At 38.0% G+C, this 18277-nt stretch overlaps 1 protein-coding gene across 1 annotated transcript in view; it reads right to left on the bottom strand.

The window, feature by feature from the left end:
* Positions 1-2181: 2181 nt before the first annotated feature.
* Positions 2182-18277, bottom strand: part of CD79A (CD79a molecule) — an 81550-nt gene continuing 65454 nt past the window's right edge. Inside the window, exons 2-5 of the mRNA XM_053689995.1 lie at positions 14476-14811; positions 13540-13658; positions 3167-3229; positions 2182-2326 (exon numbers count right to left, since the gene is read on the bottom strand). Coding sequence (XP_053545970.1) covers positions 2213-2326; positions 3167-3229; positions 13540-13658; positions 14476-14811 — 632 coding nt within the window. The 3' untranslated portion in view covers positions 2182-2212. The remainder of the gene's footprint in view (positions 2327-3166; positions 3230-13539; positions 13659-14475; positions 14812-18277) is intronic.

Raw genomic sequence — 18277 nt, 5'->3', positions numbered from 1 at the left:
TTGTACTATCTATTTTTTTCCACATTTGTACTACTGCCTATTTGTTTCCACAGTTGTAATACTACCTATTTTTTCCACAATTGTAATACTACCTATTTTCTTTTTCACATTTGTACTACTACCAATTTTTTTTCCACATTTATACTACTACTTATTTGGAGGCAGGTCAGCCTCCATCACAGTGGATTACAGCTCATTCTACTAGGTCAGTTGCCACTTCTTGGACTTTTAAGAATGAGGCTTCAGTTGATCAAATTTTCAAAGCGGCTAATTGGTCTTCTTTGCATACCTTCACTAAATTTTACCATTTTGATTTTTTTGCTTCATCTGAAGCAGCCTTTGGTAGAAAGGTCCTGCAGGCAGTTGTCTCAGTTTGTAGGGTTGTGGATTTATTTTCTCAGTGAAAAAAGGTGATTTTTATATCCCTCTCTTAATGTCATTTATTTGAGGACTTCCACAGCTTTGGTATTCGTTCCCATGAGTAAAGGATGGTGGACTCTCACTACCTGTATGAAAGAAAACATAATTTATGCTTACCTGATAAATTCCTTTCTTTCATGGTGGTGAGAGTCCACAAGCCCCCACGCTTTGTTAGGGTTGTTTTATTTTGAGCACATTTTTTCAACTGCTCCTTTTATAGCTCGTATTCCTTTTTTACCTTACTTACTTGGCTATGCGTTAGACTTAGGTATGTGTGAGGTGGGAAGGGTTTTATAGAGCTCTTGGGGTTTGGGAATTTTTGCCTCCTTCTAGCGGTAGAGAAGTAATTCCCATAAGTAAAGGATCGTGGACTCTCACCAACATGGAAAAAAGGAATTTATCAGGTAAGCATAAATTATGTAGTTTTGCAAAAATTAAATTATTTGCAATTGTACAATATATAATCATAACTAGTCAACTATCTATCCCTACTTTGAGTTATAAGAGAAGAGCTATTTATGTAAATTGGTTAGGCCTACAAACACATTTTACGGGAGACTGATACCTAAAAAATATTTGCCTTTATTTGGAAGCTAATGTAATTTAGGACTTTAACCTACCCTTTCTGTAAAGCTTCAGGTTAGACAACATACCTTGTAAAAATCCTTCAATGTGGATTCCCTTTATGATTGAACTCAAGGATAAATATCACATTAAAATCAGAGAGGAAAACAACCACATAATCTATATTCCAGAAAAATATCTCAAAAAATATAGTTGAGGCTCAGTTTGAACATAGAGCCCTCACATATTAATGATTAGTTAATAACTTATTAACCAATCGGAACATTTAGAAATACTAACACTTGTGGTGCCAAGTTTCCATGGACAGAGTTAACACCAAGGAAGGTTACTGTATGGAGCTCTTTATGTTTTTCTTTCTTGTTTAAAGGGACACTGAACCCAATTTTTTTTCTTTCATGAATCAGATAGAGCATGCAATTATAAGCAACTTTCTAATTTACTTCTATTATCAATTTTTCTTTGTTCTCTTGCTATCTTTATTTGAAAAAGAAGGCATCTAAGCTAAGGAGCCAGCAAATTTTGATAGAGACCATGGACAGCACTTTTTTATTGGTGCTGTCCAATCAGCAAAGACAAGTTAGACAACCCAGGTTGTTTACCAAAATGGGCCGACATCTAAACTAACATTCTTGCTTTTCAAATCAACATACCAAGAGAATAAAGAAAATTTGATAAAAGGAGTTAATTAGAAAGTTGCTTATAATTGCATGCTCTATCTGAATCAAGAAAGAAAAAAAATAAGTTCAGTGTCCCTTTAACTAGAGTGACAAGAAGAGGGTGAAGCAAGGGGCTTGGGTCATTACTCTGGCAACAAGAGACACTTTTTGTGGGTGAAGTTAAAGAACTCTGGCTTCAATCAAGAATGAAGTTAAAGATAGCAAGAGAACAAAGAAAATGTATAATAGGAGTAAATTAGAAAGTTGCTTAAAATTGCAAGCTCTATATGAATCACGAAAGAAAAAATTTGGGTTCAGTGTCCCTTTAACTTGAAAATTGTGCTCACTGGTAGGTCAGTAACATTACTGGCAGTGGTGTTGATCTATACCAACAGGGCTGGCAAAAAGAACATAGTTGTTCTCTCTATTTGTATTTGTATTAGCCAGGCTCACACTTCTGGCTTTCACCTCTTGCCCTTTGTGGATACCTTGATTAGCAGAGGTAAAAGGTTAACAGGCATAGCTCACTCAGATGAGAAACAACTGCAAATTCAGGGCTTTTCCAGTTGAAAGTCAGTTGCCCTCAAAGTGGCAACATCTTCATATGTGGCTTGTAGCCCTCGCGAGATGTCCTCGTACATTGAGCATTCCTCCAGATTCAGACCCTGCAAAACAAACAGAGAATTCATAACACAGAATGAAGGTAATAATAAAGCTTCACATATGGAAAGCTGGTGATAGTATAATTTAATTAGTATGGAAAACAAACTATTATGGATTAAAGTTATGATCATATATCTTCATATAATCTACTAAGCCTACCAAACTTCTAACCTCCTGAATTCCATGTATGTATATCTTGCCATAAGTATTATGCATGGCTCTTTACAATTTATAACAAAAGTTGTATATATATATATATATATATATATATATATATATATATATATATATATATATATATATATATATATATATATATATATATACTGTATATATGAGAAATGAGGCTGCAGTGGCAACATTTCGGAAGCAAAAATATTATATCTATTATTTAAATAGGACAATATTTAGCAAAACAAAAGAGGAAAAGGATTTAGGTGTATAAAAATTCAGTGATAAGTTTGCTTCTGTTAAATGGGTCAGCTTTCTAATTGTATTAAACGGCCATTATAGTCTAAAAATTAAATACCCTAACTCATTAAAATATGTAATTTTAAGCCTATCAACCCTGCAGTACTGCGTGTTTAATCCCTGCAAAGTAGAACTGCCGCTTGGGACCCAAGGTTCACTTCTGGTCCCAAGTGGAACTTGCTGCTGATTCAATCAGCAGCACCAGTTGCAAATCTGAGTTGTTTGACTAGCGCTGCTGATTGGATCAACTGAGAGATTCGACTATAATGGCCCTTGCTTCAGTTGGCAGTTTCTTTATTGTAGGTAGGATCTGTTTAGGTTGAACTCAATGCACTTTTGTTTTCTTTCAACCTCATCTGTTACTATGTTACCTCATACAGGTTTTCTCCTTCTGATTGTTTAAATGAAGCTGTCCGTAGGTTTTCAAAACGCTTCTGTGGGAGGATATGAAAATGAGTGATATGAGAATAAATATCATGTCATACTGTTGATTCAGTGGCATTTAGCTAATAAATTGTATTAACTCTTCCCATAACATCACATACTACAGCGGTAAGAAATCTATGGCTCTGTTGCCATGTGTGGCACTTGTGTTTTTAATGGCATTCAGAGTTCTGCACCAAGGTGTGACAGCTTTTTGTGTTGTGCTATCACATTTCTGTCTGGCTGTCAGACACTGTGGCAGTTAGGCCATTGTTATCTTCCTCATCACCTCCCCTGCATATTCCTATGCATGGTGTAGTGCTTGACCAGGCAGCACGCCATGAAAAAACAAAGCTGCAGACAGCAACCTGGTGGCCCTTGGAATATTACATTGACATAGCACCCAACATTTTTATTTTATGATTTAGATAGATTATGCAATTTTAAACAACTTTCCTATTTACATCAATTATCTAATTTGCTTCCTCCTTTGCTGCCCTTTGTTGAAAAGCAAACATTCACCTAGATTACAAGTTTTGCGGTAAGCTTAAAAAACAGCGTTAGCCCATCCTAATGCTGCTTTTTAACGCCCGCTGGTATTATGAGTCTTGCAGGTACAGGTGTACCGCTTACTTTTTTGGCCAGACTTGGCAATACCGCAAATCTACTTACATAAATTGCGTATCCTCTTTTTTCAATGGGACTTGCATAGTGCCGGTATTACAAGCCTGCCAAAAAGTTAGAGGTAGACCCTCTCCTGTCAAGACTGGTACCGCAGTTTAAAGTCAGTAGTTAAGAGTTTTACACTACAAAGCCATAGCATAAAACTCTTAACTAAAGTGCTAAAAACATAATTTATGTAAGAACTTACCTGATAAATTCATTTCTTTCATATTAGCAAGAGTCCATGAGCTAGTGACGTATGGGATATACATTCCTACCAGGAGGGGCAAAGTTTCCCAAACCTCAAAATGCCTATAAATACACCCCTCACCACACCCACAAATCAGTTTAACGAATAGCCAAGAAGTGGGGTGATAAGAAAAAAAAGTGCGAAAGCATATAAATAAGGAATTGGAATAATTGTGCTTTATACAAAAAAATCATAACCACCACAAAAAGGGTGGGCCTCATGGACTCTTGCTAATATGAAAGAAATGAATTTATCAGGTAAGTTCTTACATAAATTATGTTTTCTTTCATGTAATTAGCAAGAGTCCATGAGCTAGTGACGTATGGGATAATGACTACCCAAGATTTGGATCTTTCCACGCAAGAGTCACTAGAGAGGGAGGGATAAAATAAAGACAGCCAAATCCTGCTGAAAATAATCCACACCCAAAATAAAGTTTAATGAAAACATAAGCAGAAGATTCAAATAGAAACCGCTGCCTGAAGTACTTTTCTACCGAAAACTGCTTCAGAAGAAGAAAACACATCAAAATGGTAGAATTTAGTAAAAGTATGCAAAGAGGACCAAGTTGCTGCTTTGCAAATTTGATCAACCGAAGCCTCATTCCTAAACGCCCAGGAAGTAGAAACTGACCTAGTAGAATGAGCTGTAATCCTTTGAGGCGGAGTTTTACCCGACTCGACATAGGCATGATGAATTAAAGATTTCAACCAAGATGCCAAAGAAATGGCAGAAGCTTTCTGGCCTTTTCTGGAACCGGAAAAGATGACAAATAGACTAGAAGTCTTTCGGAAAGATTTAGTAGCTTCAACATAATATTTCAAAGCTCTAACAACATCCAAAGAATGCAACGATTTCTCCTTAGAATTCTTAGGATTAGGACATAATGAAGGAACCACAATTTCTCTACTAATGTTGTTGGAATTCACAACCTTAGGTAAAAATTCAAAAGTTCGCAACACCGCCTTATCCTGGTGAAAAATCAGAAAAGGAGATTCACAAGAAAGAGCAGATAATTCAGAGACTCTTCTGGCAGAAGAGATGGCCAAAAGGAACAAAACTTTCCAAGAAAGTAATTTAATGTCCAATGAATGCATGGGTTCAAAAGGAGGAGCTTGAAGAGCCCCCAGAACCAAATTCAAACTCCAAGGAGGAGAAATTGACTTAATGACAGGTTTTATATGAACCAAAGCTTGTACAAAACAATGAATCAGGAAGATTAGCAATCTTTCTGTGAAAAAGAACAGAAAGAGCAGAGATTTGTCCTTTCAAGGAACTTGCGGACAAACCTTTATCTAAACCATCCTGAAGAAACTGTAAAATTCTCGGAATTCTAAAAGAATGCCAGGAAAAATGATGAGAAAGACACCAAGAAATATAAGTCTTCCAGACTCTATAATATATCTCTCTAGATACAGATTTACGAGCCTGTAACATAGTATTAATCACAGAGTCAGAGAAACCTCTTTGACCAAGAATCAAGCGTTCAATCTCCATACCTTTAAATTTAAGGATTTGAGATCCTGATGGAAAAAAGGACCTTGCGACAGAAGGTCTGGTCTTAACGGAAGAGTCCACGGTTGGCAAGAGGCCATCCGGACAAGATCCGCATACCAAAACCTGTGAGGCCATGCTGGAGCTACCAGCAGAACAAACGAGCATTCCTTCAGAATCTTGGAGATTACTTTTGGAAGAAGAACTAGAGGCGGAAAGATATAGGCAGGATGATACTTCCAAGGAAGTGATAATGCATCCACTGCCTCCGCCTGAGGATCCCGGGATCTGGACAGATACCTGGGAAGTTTCTTGTTTAGATGAGAAGCCATCAGATCTATTTCTGGAAGTTCCCACATTTGAACAATCTGAAGAAATACCTCTGGGTGAAGAGACCATTCGCCCGGATGCAACGTTTGGCGACTGAGATAATCCGCTTCCCAATTGTCTATACCTGGGATATGAACCGCAGAGATTAGACAGGAGCTGGATTCCGCCCAAACCAGAATTCGAGATACTTCTTTCATAGCCAAAGGACTGTGAGTCCCCCCCTGATGATTGATGTATGCCACAGTTGTGACATTGTCTGTCTGAAAACAAATGAACGATTCTCTCTTCAGAAGAGGCCAAGACTGAAGAGCTCTGAAAATTGCACGGAGTTCCAAAATATTGATCGGTAATCTCACCTCCTGAGATTCCAAAACCCCTTGTGCCGTCAGAGACCCCCACACAGCTCCCCAACCTGTAAGACTTGCATCTGTTGAAATTACAGTCCAGGTCGGAAGAACAAAAGAAGCCCCCTGAACTAAACGATGGTGATCTGTCCACCACGTCAGAGAGTGTCGTACAATCGGTTTTAAAGATATTAATTGAGATATCTTTGTGTAATCCCTGCACCATTGGTTCAGCATACAGAGCTGAAGAGGTCGCATGTGAAAACGAGCAAAGGAGATCGCGTCCGATGCAGCAGTCATAAGACCTAGAATTTCCATGCATAAGGCTACCGAAGGGAATGATTGTGACTGAAGGTTTCGACAAGCTGAAATCAATTTTAGACGTCTCTTGTCTGTCAAAGACAGAGTCATGGACACTGAATCTATCTGGAAACCCAAAAAGGTTACCCTTGACTGAGGAATCAATGAACTTTTTAGTGAATTGATCCTCCAACCATGATCTTGAAGAAACAACACAAGTCGATTCGTATGATATTCTGCTAAATGTGAAGACTGAGCAAGTACCAAGATATCGTCCAAATAAGGAAATACCACAATACCCTGTTCTCTGATTACAGACAGAAGGGCAGCGAGAACCTTTGTAAAAATTCTTGGAGCTGTAGCTAGGCCAAACGGCAGAGCCACAAACTGGTAATGCTTGTCCAGGAAAGAGAATCTCAGAAACTGATAGTGATCTGGATGAATCGGAATATGCAGATATGCATCCTGTAAATCTATTGTAGACATATAATGCCCTTGCTGAACAAAAGGCAGGATAGTCCTTATAGTTACCATTTTGAATGTTGGTATCCTTACATAACGATTCAATATTTTTAGATCCAGAACTGGTCTGAAGGAATTCTCCTTCTTTGGTACAATGAAGAGATTCGAATAAAACCCCAGGCCCTGTTCCAGAACTGGAACTGGCATAATTACCCCAGCCAACTCTAGATCTGAAACACATTTCAGAAATGCTTGAGCTTTCACTGGGTTTACTGGGACACGGGAAAGAAAAAATCTCTTTGCAGGAGGTCTTATCTTGAAACCAATTCTGTACCCTTCTGAAACAATGTTCTGAATCCAAAGATTGTGAACAGAATTGATCCAAATTTCTTTGAAAAAACGTAATCTGCCCCCTACCAGCTGGGCTGGAATGAGGGCCGCACCTTCATGTGGACTTAGAAGCTGGCTTTGCTTTTCTAGAAGGCTTGGATTTATTCCAGACTGGAGATGGTTTCCAAACTGAAACTGCTCCTGAGGATGAAGGATCAGGCTTTTGTTCTTTGTTGAAACGAAAGGAACGAAAACGATTATTAGCCCTGTTTTTACCCTTAGATTTTTTATCTTGTGGTAAAAAAGTTCCTTTCCCTCCAGTAACAGTTTAGATAATAGAATCCAACTGAGAACCAAATAATTTATTACCCTGGAAAGAAAGGGAAAGTAGAGTCGATTTAGAAAACATATCAGCATTCCAAGTTTTAAGCCATAAAGCTCTTCTAGCTAAAATAGCTAGAGACATAAACCTGACATCAACTCTGATAATATCAAAAATGGCATCACAGATAAAATTATTAGCATGTTGAAGAAGAAGAATAATATTATGAGAATCATGATCTGTTACTTGTTGCGCTAAAGTTTCCAACCAAAAAGTTGAAGCTGCAGCAACATCAGCCAATGATATAGCAGGTCTAAGAAGATTACCTGAACACAGATAAGCTTTTCTTAGAAAGGATTCAATTTTCCTGTCTAAAGAATCCTTAAAGGGAGTACCATCTGCCGTAGGAATAGTAGTACGTTTAGCAAGGGTAGAAATAGCCCCATCAACTTTAGGGATTTTGTCCCAAAACTCTAATCTGTCGGACGGTACAGGATATAATTGCTTAAAACGTTTAGAAGGAGTAAATGAATTACCCAAATTATTCCATTCTCTGGAAATTACTTCAGAAATAGCACCAGGAACAGGAAAAACTTCTGGAATAACCACAGGAGATTTAAAGACCTTGTCTAAACGTTTAGATTTAGTATCAAGAGGACCAGAATCCTCAATTTCTAATGCAATTAGGACTTCTTTAAGTAAAGAACGGATAAATTCCATTTTAAATAAATATGACGATTTATCAGCATCAACCTCTGAGACAGAATCCTCTGTATCAGAAGAATCATTAGAATCAGAATGATGATGTTCATTTAAAAATTCATCTGTATAAAGAGAAGTTTTAAAAGACTTTTTATGTTTACCAGAAGGAGGAATAACAGACATAGCCTTCTTAATGGATTCAGAAACAAAATCTCTTATGTTATCAGGAACACTCTGAACATTAGATGTTGATGGAACTGCAACAGGTAATGGTACTTTACTAAAGGAAATATTTTCTGCATTAACAAGTTTGTCATGACATTTAATACAAACAACAGCTGGAGGAACAACTACCAAAAGTTTACAGCAGATACACTTAGCTTTGGTAGTTCCAGCACCAGGCAGCGATTTTCCAGTAGTATCTTCTGACTCAGTTGCAACGTGTGACATCTTTCAATATGTAATAGAAAAAACAACATATAAAGCAAAATTGATCAAATTCCTTAAATGACAGTTTCAGGAATGGGAAAAAATGCCAGTGAACAAGCTTCTAGCAACCAGAAGCAAAAAATAACGAGACTTAAATAAAGTGGAGACAAAATTGACGCCCACATTATTTGGCGCCTAAATGCTATTAGCGCCAAAAATGACGCCACATCCGGAACGCCGACATTTTTGGCGCGAAAAACGTAAAAAATGACGCAACTTCCGGCGACACGTATGACGCCGGAAACAGAAAAAAACATTTCGCGCCAAGAAAGTCCGCGCCAAGAATGACGCAATAAAATGAAGCATTTTCAGCCCCCGCGAGCCTAACAGCCCACAGGGAAGTCAATTTTTAAGGTAAGATAAAAATGATATATTCAAATGCATTATCCCAAATATGAAACTGACTGTCTGAAATAAGGAAATGTTGAACATCCTGAGTCAAGGCAAATAAATGTTTGAATACATATATTTAGAACTTTATAAAAAAAGTGCCCAACCATAGCTTTAGAGTGTCACAGAAAATAAGACTTACTTACCCCAGGACACTCATCTACATGTTGTAGAAAGCCAAACCAGTACTGAAACGAAAATCAGCAGAGGTAATGGTATACATATAAGAGTATATCGTCGATCTGAAAAGGGAGGTAAGAGATGAATCTCTACGACCGATAACAGAGAACCTATGAAATAGACCCCGTAGAAGGAGATCATTGAATTCAAACAGGCAATGCTCTCCTCACATCCCTCTGACATTCACTGCACGCTGAGAGGAAAACCGGGCTCCAACCTGCTGCAGAGCGCATATCAACGTAGAATCTAGCACAAACTTACTTCACCACCTCCATAGGAGGCAAAGTTTGTAAAACTGATTTGTGGGTGTGGTGAGGGGTGTATTTATAGGCATTTTGAGGTTTGGGAAACTTTGCCCCTCCTGGTAGGAATGTATATCCCATACGTCACTAGCTCATGGACTCTTGCTAATTACATGAAAGAAAAGTACACTAACACCCATAAACTACCTATTAACCCCTAAACCGAGGCCCTCCCGCATCGCAAACACTCAAATAAAAATATTAACCCCTAATCTGCCGAACCGGACATCACCACCACTATAATAAATATATTAACCCCTAAACCGCCACACTCCCGCCTCGCAAACACTAGTTAAATATTATTAACCCCTAATCTGCCGTCCCTAACATCGCCGCCACCTACCTACATTTATTAACCCCTAATCTGCCGCACCCAACGTCGCCGCCACTATATTAAAGTTATTAACCCCTAAATCTAAGTCTAACCCTAACCCTAACACCCCCTAACTTAAATATAATTCAAAGAAATCTAACTAAAAATTCATATCATTAACTAAATTATTCCTATTTAAAACTAAATACTTACCTGTAAAATAAACCCTAAGCTAGCTACAATATAACTAATAGTTACATTGTAGCTAGCTTAGGGTTTATTTTTATTTTACAGGCAAGTTTGTATTTATTTTATCTAGGTAGAATAGTTATTAAATAGTTATTAACTATTTAATAACTACCTAGCTAAAATAAATACAAAAGTACCTGTAAAATAAAACCTAAGTTAAAATTACACCTAACACTACACTATAATTAAATAAATTAATTAAATTAAATACAATTAAATAAATTACATACAATTAGCTAAATGAAATTAAATTAGCTAAAGTACAAAAAAAACACTAAATTACAGAAAATAATAAACAAATTACAGATATTTAAACTAATTACACCTAATTTAATAGCCCTATTAAAATAAAAAAGCCCCCAAAAATAAAAAATAAAAACCCTAGCCTAAACTAAACTACCAATAGCCATTAAAAGGGCCTTTTGTGGGGCATTGCCCCAAAGTAATCAGCTCTTTTACGTGTAAAAAAAAATACAAACAACCCCCCAACAGTAAAACCCACCACCCACACAACCAACTCCCCAAATAAAATACTAACTAAAAAAACCTAAGCTCCCCATTGCCCTGAAAAGGGCATTTGGATGGGCATTGCCATTAAAAGAGCAGTTAATTCTTTTGCCGCCCAAACCCTAATCTAAAAAATAAAACCCACTCAATACACCCTTAAAAAACTTAACACTAACCCCCTGAAGATCGACTTACCGGGAGATGTCTTCATCCAAGTCGGGCGAAGTGTTCCTCCAGACGGGCAGAAGTCTTCATCCAAGCCGGGCAGAAGTGGTCCTCCAGACGGGCAGAAGTCTTCATCCAAGCCGGGCAGAAGTGGTCCTCCAGATGGGCAGAAGTCTTCATCCAAGCCGGGCAGAAGTGGTCTTCCAGATGAGCAGAAGTCTTCATCCAAGCCGGGCAGAAGTGGTCCTCCAGACGGGCAGAAGTGTTCATCCAGATGGCATCTTCTATCTTCATCCATCTGGCACGGAGCGGGTCCATCTTCAAGACATCCGACGCGGAGCATCCTCTTTATCCGACAACTAACACAGAATGAAGGTACCTTTAAGTGACGTCATTCAAGATGGCGTCCCTTAGATTCCAATTGGCTGATCAGCCAATCGGAATTAAGGTAGAAAAAATCCTATTGGCTGATGCAATCAGCCAATAGGATTGAAGTTCAATCCTATTGGCTGATCCAATCAGCCAATAGAATGGGAGCTCAATCCTATTGGCTGATTGGATCAGCCAATAGGATTGAACTTCTATCCTATTGGCTGATTGCTTCTGAACGGCAGTAGTTTGGATATCATCCCCCTTAGTCTGATCTATTCCCCACAGAGGAAAGTATAATTTGTACATATCTACTGAATCTCCTGCTTTAAGCGCCCACTTTTTTTAAAAATTTATTACTGTGTTAATAAGTGTAGGTAGGTGGCAGCGACATTGGGGGCGGGAGATTATGGGTTAATAAATATAATGTAGGTGGCGGCGATGTTGGGGGCAGCAAATTAGGGGTTCATAAGTATAATGTAGGTGGCGGCGGTGTCCGGAGCGGTAGATTAGGGGTTAATAATATAATTTAGGTGTCGGCGATGTGGGGGGCGGCAGATATGGGGTTAATAAGTGTAAGATTAGGGGTGTTTAGATTCGGGGTTCATGTTAGGGTGTTAGGTGTAAACATAACTTTAGTTTCCCATAGGAATCAATAGGGCTGCATTACTGAGTTTTATGCTGCTTTTTTGCAGGTGTTAGACTTTTTTTCAGCCGTCTCTCCCCGTTGATTCTTATGGGGAAATCGTGCACAAGCACGTACGACCCGCTCACCGCTGACTTAAGCAGCGCTGGTATTGGAGTGAGATTTGGAGCAAAATTTTGCTCAACGCTCACTTCTTGTCTTTTAATGATGGGTTTCTGAAAACCCGTAATACCAGCGCTGTCTGTAAGTGAGTGGTGAGGGAAAACTGCTCCTTAGCACCGCATAGCCTCTAACGCAAAACTCGTAATCTAGGTGATTGGTAGGCTAAGGAGCAGCAATGCATTACTGGGAGATAGCTGCTGATTGGTGGCTGCACTTAAAAGCCTGCTGTCATTGGCTTATCTGATGTGTTCAGCTATCTCCCAATAGTGCACTGCTTCTCCCTCAGCAAAGGATACGAAGAGAATGAAGCAAATTTGATAACAGACATTAATTGGAAAGTTGTTTAAAATTGTATGCTCTATCTGAATCGTGAAATGATTTTTAGGGATATTATATCCCTTTAAGGTAGATGTTGAAAAAAAGGGACTTCCGAGCCAGTGATAAGACTAACAAATGACTTGTAGAGTCAAGGTTGTGTTTGTTCCTTATTTATTATTATTATTATTATGTTTTATTTAATTGTCCAACCTGATTTAAACAAATGAGACACAAGCATTGGATTACTGTGTAGTATTATTTCAGCATTCCACTCATTCTGACTCCTGACATAAAATCTCTGCACTGTGAAATAGCCCTGCAAGTAGCTACCCAGTCCAGGTATCTTACTTACATCAGACCTAGAAAAAAAATATTCTTTGAGGAAACAGACTTATTTTACCATGTTCTGTGAGACCCTAACCTAGGGGTATGTTCCAGTCTTTAACATTTGTCTTTGAAAATAATATTCAACTGAGCTAATTTTGTTGTTAACTATAATCCCTTTGAGGTGTTCTGTTTTCTGTAAATTGGGCCTCCTGACATATGTCATTAATAGTCTTGATAACCTACTCCCAAATTGGGTAAAGAAGTGAAAATCTTAATGTCATGAAGATCTCATGACTTTTGGATCTCAAGGGTTGACTTTTTCTTTCTTTCCTTTTCTTTCCTTTTCCTTCTTTTCCTTCTCTTCTATTTACAACTCTGCACCAGAACTATCTAAAAAAAAGTTTACTTAAGGGACCACTGTTCTGGTTCAACAAGATATAGGGGAAGGAAATACAGTTTCCTCAATACAGGGATTTTTATGAGTCAAAGATGTTAACCCAGGTTGACAGAAAACAGTCCCTATCAAGGCACCAACCTTGAGGTCGATCAGAGGTGACACTCTAGGATGTCTTAAGGCATTTTTTATTCAGATTTGTATTATTGGGTAACCAAATATGACAGACATGAGCACACAGTATACACATTATATGCACAGTATAGTAAGTAAATCACGTACATCAAAACAATGTGTAGCAATAAGCACACACCTTATACAGGAGTAAGGTCCCAGGTATTACTGTACATAGTAACAATAGGATTCCCTCAGCTGTAATGAGTCTGTTCTTTGTGGATTCCGCAATTTTAAGGAAGATGTAAGGGGCAGGCTCTGAAACTAAAAAGGTTCTTAGAACAGAGTACAAAGATAGACATATACTTCAAATCAGAGAGAACACATCCTGTACAGTGCAAATCTGAAAACAAGACATTAAGCTAAATCAGCAATGGTTCTATCTCTACATCTCGTATTGCGGAAGAAATCTAATCAGACCTAAACCTTAACTGGCATCATATAAAGTATTAATAAAGATGACATAGCAGCATAATTTACTAGCTAAACATTTCTGTTGGATTCAGATTTTTTTTTAACTAAAGCTCTTGCTTTTCATTACAGGAAAATGCACTGCCTAATGTAGCTTCATGAGATTTATTTGTATTGAATATTTCTTTCAATTCAATCCCTCATTGTAACATAACTCCAAGATTTTACTTTCCTATTCCCAGGAGTGGGAGAACTGAGGGTGGTCCTATCTATAGGGCAGAAATAGGGTGGTCCATTGGCTTGCCTGAGGCAGTCAATAGGCAGAACAGGGATGTTTAGTGGGCATGGCTGGTCATCCTGGGTACATGGCTTGCTTTTGTGAAATTGTAGCATGTAAGGGGAAGACAGAGAGGAGGGAACAGCAGAACTGAATTCACAAAACAAGGCCATTCCACAAAATACAGGACAGACGGAATCTCTGCTTTAGTTCCACTGGATTCTCCTTCTCAAGCATTCTTTCTATCTTCACTACACTCTCACTCACTTATTTTTTCTGTTATCTTTCTGTTTTCCCTCTTCCACTCTCAAATATATTATTTCCATCTGTGCTTTCTTCTGTCCTTCTCACTCGTTTACATTAATTTCTCTCCTGTCTTATACTCACCTTTCACTCTAAGGTAGGTCCCACAGGACTTGTAGTCGACACCTTCCGATGTCACTTTGCATACATACAATGAAGTGTCATTTTTTTGTGTGTTTTCAATTTTTAGGATTTGGTGATTGGGGTCTTTAATCCTATTCTCGAGGAATGCCAAGCTGTCCGTAATGTTTCTTGTCATTGTCCAATTTTTCAGGAATTGCATCTGAAGCCAATTAACTTGTTTAATTTTTTCTTCACCTGGCTTCAATATAAACTTACATTCAAGATCAACAGACTGACCAACATGCACTTTTATTGAAGGCAGCACCCACTGCATCTCCAAACACCAACAAAACTTTCCTGTGGAGACAAGAATAGGACTTATATTTATTTTAGTTTCACAGTTATGTAGCTACATATTCGCTTTGATAACTTTCCAATAAATTATTAACATATTGGCCCAGATTACAAGTGGAGATGTATTGATAGAGTAGGTTGTGCTTTCAAATCTTGAGCTCAATCTTATATTACAAGTCCATGGAAATAAAGAATTATCATTGACTGTTAGTGCAGCAGATATTTTTTTAGCACAGCCATTTTTTTTAGCTTGCCCTATACTTTCGATGGATAGCGCAGCCACACTAAACAATGTTTATTGGTGAGATTTGCGCTGCACTTGAGTGCAACACATAACTCCTAAAAGGTTAGCGGGACTGTAGACCTGAAGTAAAGTGTTAGGGTTACAATAAAAGTTTATAAAAACACAAGTATAACATAATAAAATAAAGTTTTATATATATATATATATATATATATATATATATATATAAACACACGCACAAACATGCATACATATATATACATACATTAATAAGAAACATTAATTTAAAAAAGTAAAAACCATGTTTTACATTAAAATAAATGTTTCATAGTGTTTTAAATGAACATGGTATATGACAAGGTGTTGGATTAGGAAGGACTTAAATGTTTTATTTATATATATAGATACATATATTCTGTATATATATATATATATATATATATATATATATATATATATATATATATATATATATGCACAGTATGTATATATATATATATATATATATACATACTGTATATACACTCACCAGCCACTTTATTAGGTACACCTGTTCAATTGCTTGGTAACACAAATTGCTAATAAGCCAATCACATGGCAGCAACTCAATGCATTTAGGCATCTAGACATGGTGAAGACGACTTGCTGAAGTTCAAACCGAGCATCAGAATGGGGAAGAAAATGGATTTAAGTGACTTTGAACGTGACATGGTTGTTGGTGCCAGGCGGACTGGTCTGAGTATTTCAAAAACTGCTGATCTACTGGGATTTTCACGCACAACCATCTTTAGGGTTTACAGAGAATGGTCAGAAAAAGAGAAAATATTCAGTGAGCGGCAATTGTGTGGATGAAAATGCTTTATTGATGTCAGAGGTCAGAGGAGAATCGACAGACTGGTTCGAGATGAAAGGCTACAGTAATTTAAATAACCACTCGATACAACCAAGGTATGCAGAATACCATCTCTGAACAAACAACATGTCGAACCTTGAAGCAGCAGAAGACCACAACAGGTGCCACTACTGTCAGCTAAGAACAGGAAACCGAGGCTACAATTCGCAAAGGCTCACCAAAATTGGACAATAGAAGATTGGAAAAATGTTGCCTGGTCTGATGAGTCTCGATTTCAGCTGCAACATTCAGATGGTAGGGTCAGAATTTGGTATAAACAACATGAAAGCATGGATACATCCTCTCTTGTATCAATGGTTCAGGCTGGTGGTGGTGGTGGTGTAATGGTGTGGGGGATATTTTCTTGGCACACTTTGGGCCCCTTAGTACCAATTAAACATTGTTTAAATGACACAGCCTACCTGCGTATTGTTGCTGACCATGTCCATCCCTTTATGACTACAGTGTACCCATCTTCTGATGGCTACTTCCAGCAGGATAATGCACATTGTCACAAAGCTAAAATAATCTCAATCTGAATTCTTGAACATGACAATGAGTTCCCTGTACTCCAATGGCCTCAACAGTCACCAGAATTCAATCCAATAGAGCACCTTTGGGATGTGGTGTAATGGGAGATTTGCATCATGGATGTGCAACTGAAAAATCTGCAGCAACTGCGTGATGCTATAATTTCAATATGGACCAAAATCTCTGAGGAATGTTTCTAACACCTTGTTGAATCTATGCCACAAAGAATTAAGGCAGTTCTGAAGGCAAAAGGGGGTCCAACCTGGTACTACTGGTAGGTATACCTAATAAAGTGGTTGGTGAGTACTCTACAACATAATCCACTATTTGGTATAGTAGAATGGTCCCGTTTATATATCTGTGTATATATCACACATCCTGCCATATATATTTTTGTTGCAGTCTTCAACATAGTTCGTCCTGATGCCACCTTGGGGTTCTCTATTGTGTGCAATTTAGAAATAAATGTTTTTAATTAGATACATTTTAATTTATTAACTTTTTTACCTGTGAACAACCTCATCCCTCAAAAAATCTACACTATATGCAGAACAGATGGTACACAGAAGAGACCTGTGGCTTATCTCTTTTCTGATGGAGATGTACTGCACTGGGTTAATTGATTTGTGTGCAATGATGTAGTTTACATAATGGATGTAAATACTGCAATGAGTTGAATAAGGGTGACAGCTGACCCGCTTCCTATGGTAGACTAAGGCCTAGATTTAGAGTTGGGCGGTAGCCGTCAAAACCAGCGTTAGAGGCTCCTAACGCTGGTTTTTACCGCCCGCTGGTATTTGGAGTCAGTCAGGAAAGGGTCTAACGCTCACTTTGCAGCCGCGACTTTTCCATACCGCAGATCCCCCTACGCCATTTGCATATCCTATCTTTTCAATGGGATCTTTCTAATGCTGGTATTTAGAGTCGTGGCTGAAGTGAGCATTAGAAATCTAACGACAAAATTCCAGCCGCAGAAAAAAGTCAGTAGTTAAGAGCTTTCTGGGCTAACGCCGGTTTATAAAGCTCTTAACTACTGTGCTCTAAAGTACACTAACACCCATAAACTACCTATCTACCCCTAAACCGAGGCCCCCCCACATCGCCGCCACTCTATTAAAATTTTTTAACCCCTTATCTGCCGCTCCGTACACCGCCGCCACTTACGTTATCCCTATGTACCCCTAATCTGCTGCCCCTAATACCGCCGACCCCTATATTATATTTATTAACCCCTAATCTGCCACCCACAACGTCGCCACCAGCTACCTACAATAATTAACCCCTAATCTGCCGCTCCGTACACCACCGCCACTTACGTTATCCCTATGTACCCCTAATCTGCTGCCCCTAATACCGCCGACCCCTATATTATATTTATTAATCCCTAATCTGCCCCCCACAACGTCGCCGCCAGCTACCTACAATAATTAACCCCTAATCTGCCGAGCGGATCTCGCCGCTACTCTAATAAGTCTAACCCTAACACTAACACCCCCCTAAATTAAATATAATTTAAATCTAACAAAATAAATTAAATCTTATTATATAAATTATTCCTATTTAAAGCTAAATACTTACCTGTAAAATACACCCTAATATAGCTACAATATAAATTATAATTCTTTTGTAGCTATTTTAGGATTAATATTTATCTTCCAGGCAACTTTGTAATTATTTTAACCAGGTACAATAGCTATTAAATAGTTAATAACTATTTAATAGCTAAAATAGTTAAACTAATTACAAAATTACCTGTAAAATAAATCCTAACCTAAGTTACAATTAAACCTAACACTACACTA

Source organism: Bombina bombina, chromosome 8 (genome assembly GCF_027579735.1).
Source record: "Bombina bombina isolate aBomBom1 chromosome 8, aBomBom1.pri, whole genome shotgun sequence".
In the NCBI taxonomy this organism is placed as follows: Eukaryota; Metazoa; Chordata; class Amphibia; order Anura; family Bombinatoridae; genus Bombina; species Bombina bombina.
This window is presented reverse-complemented; position numbering and strand designations above follow the sequence as displayed.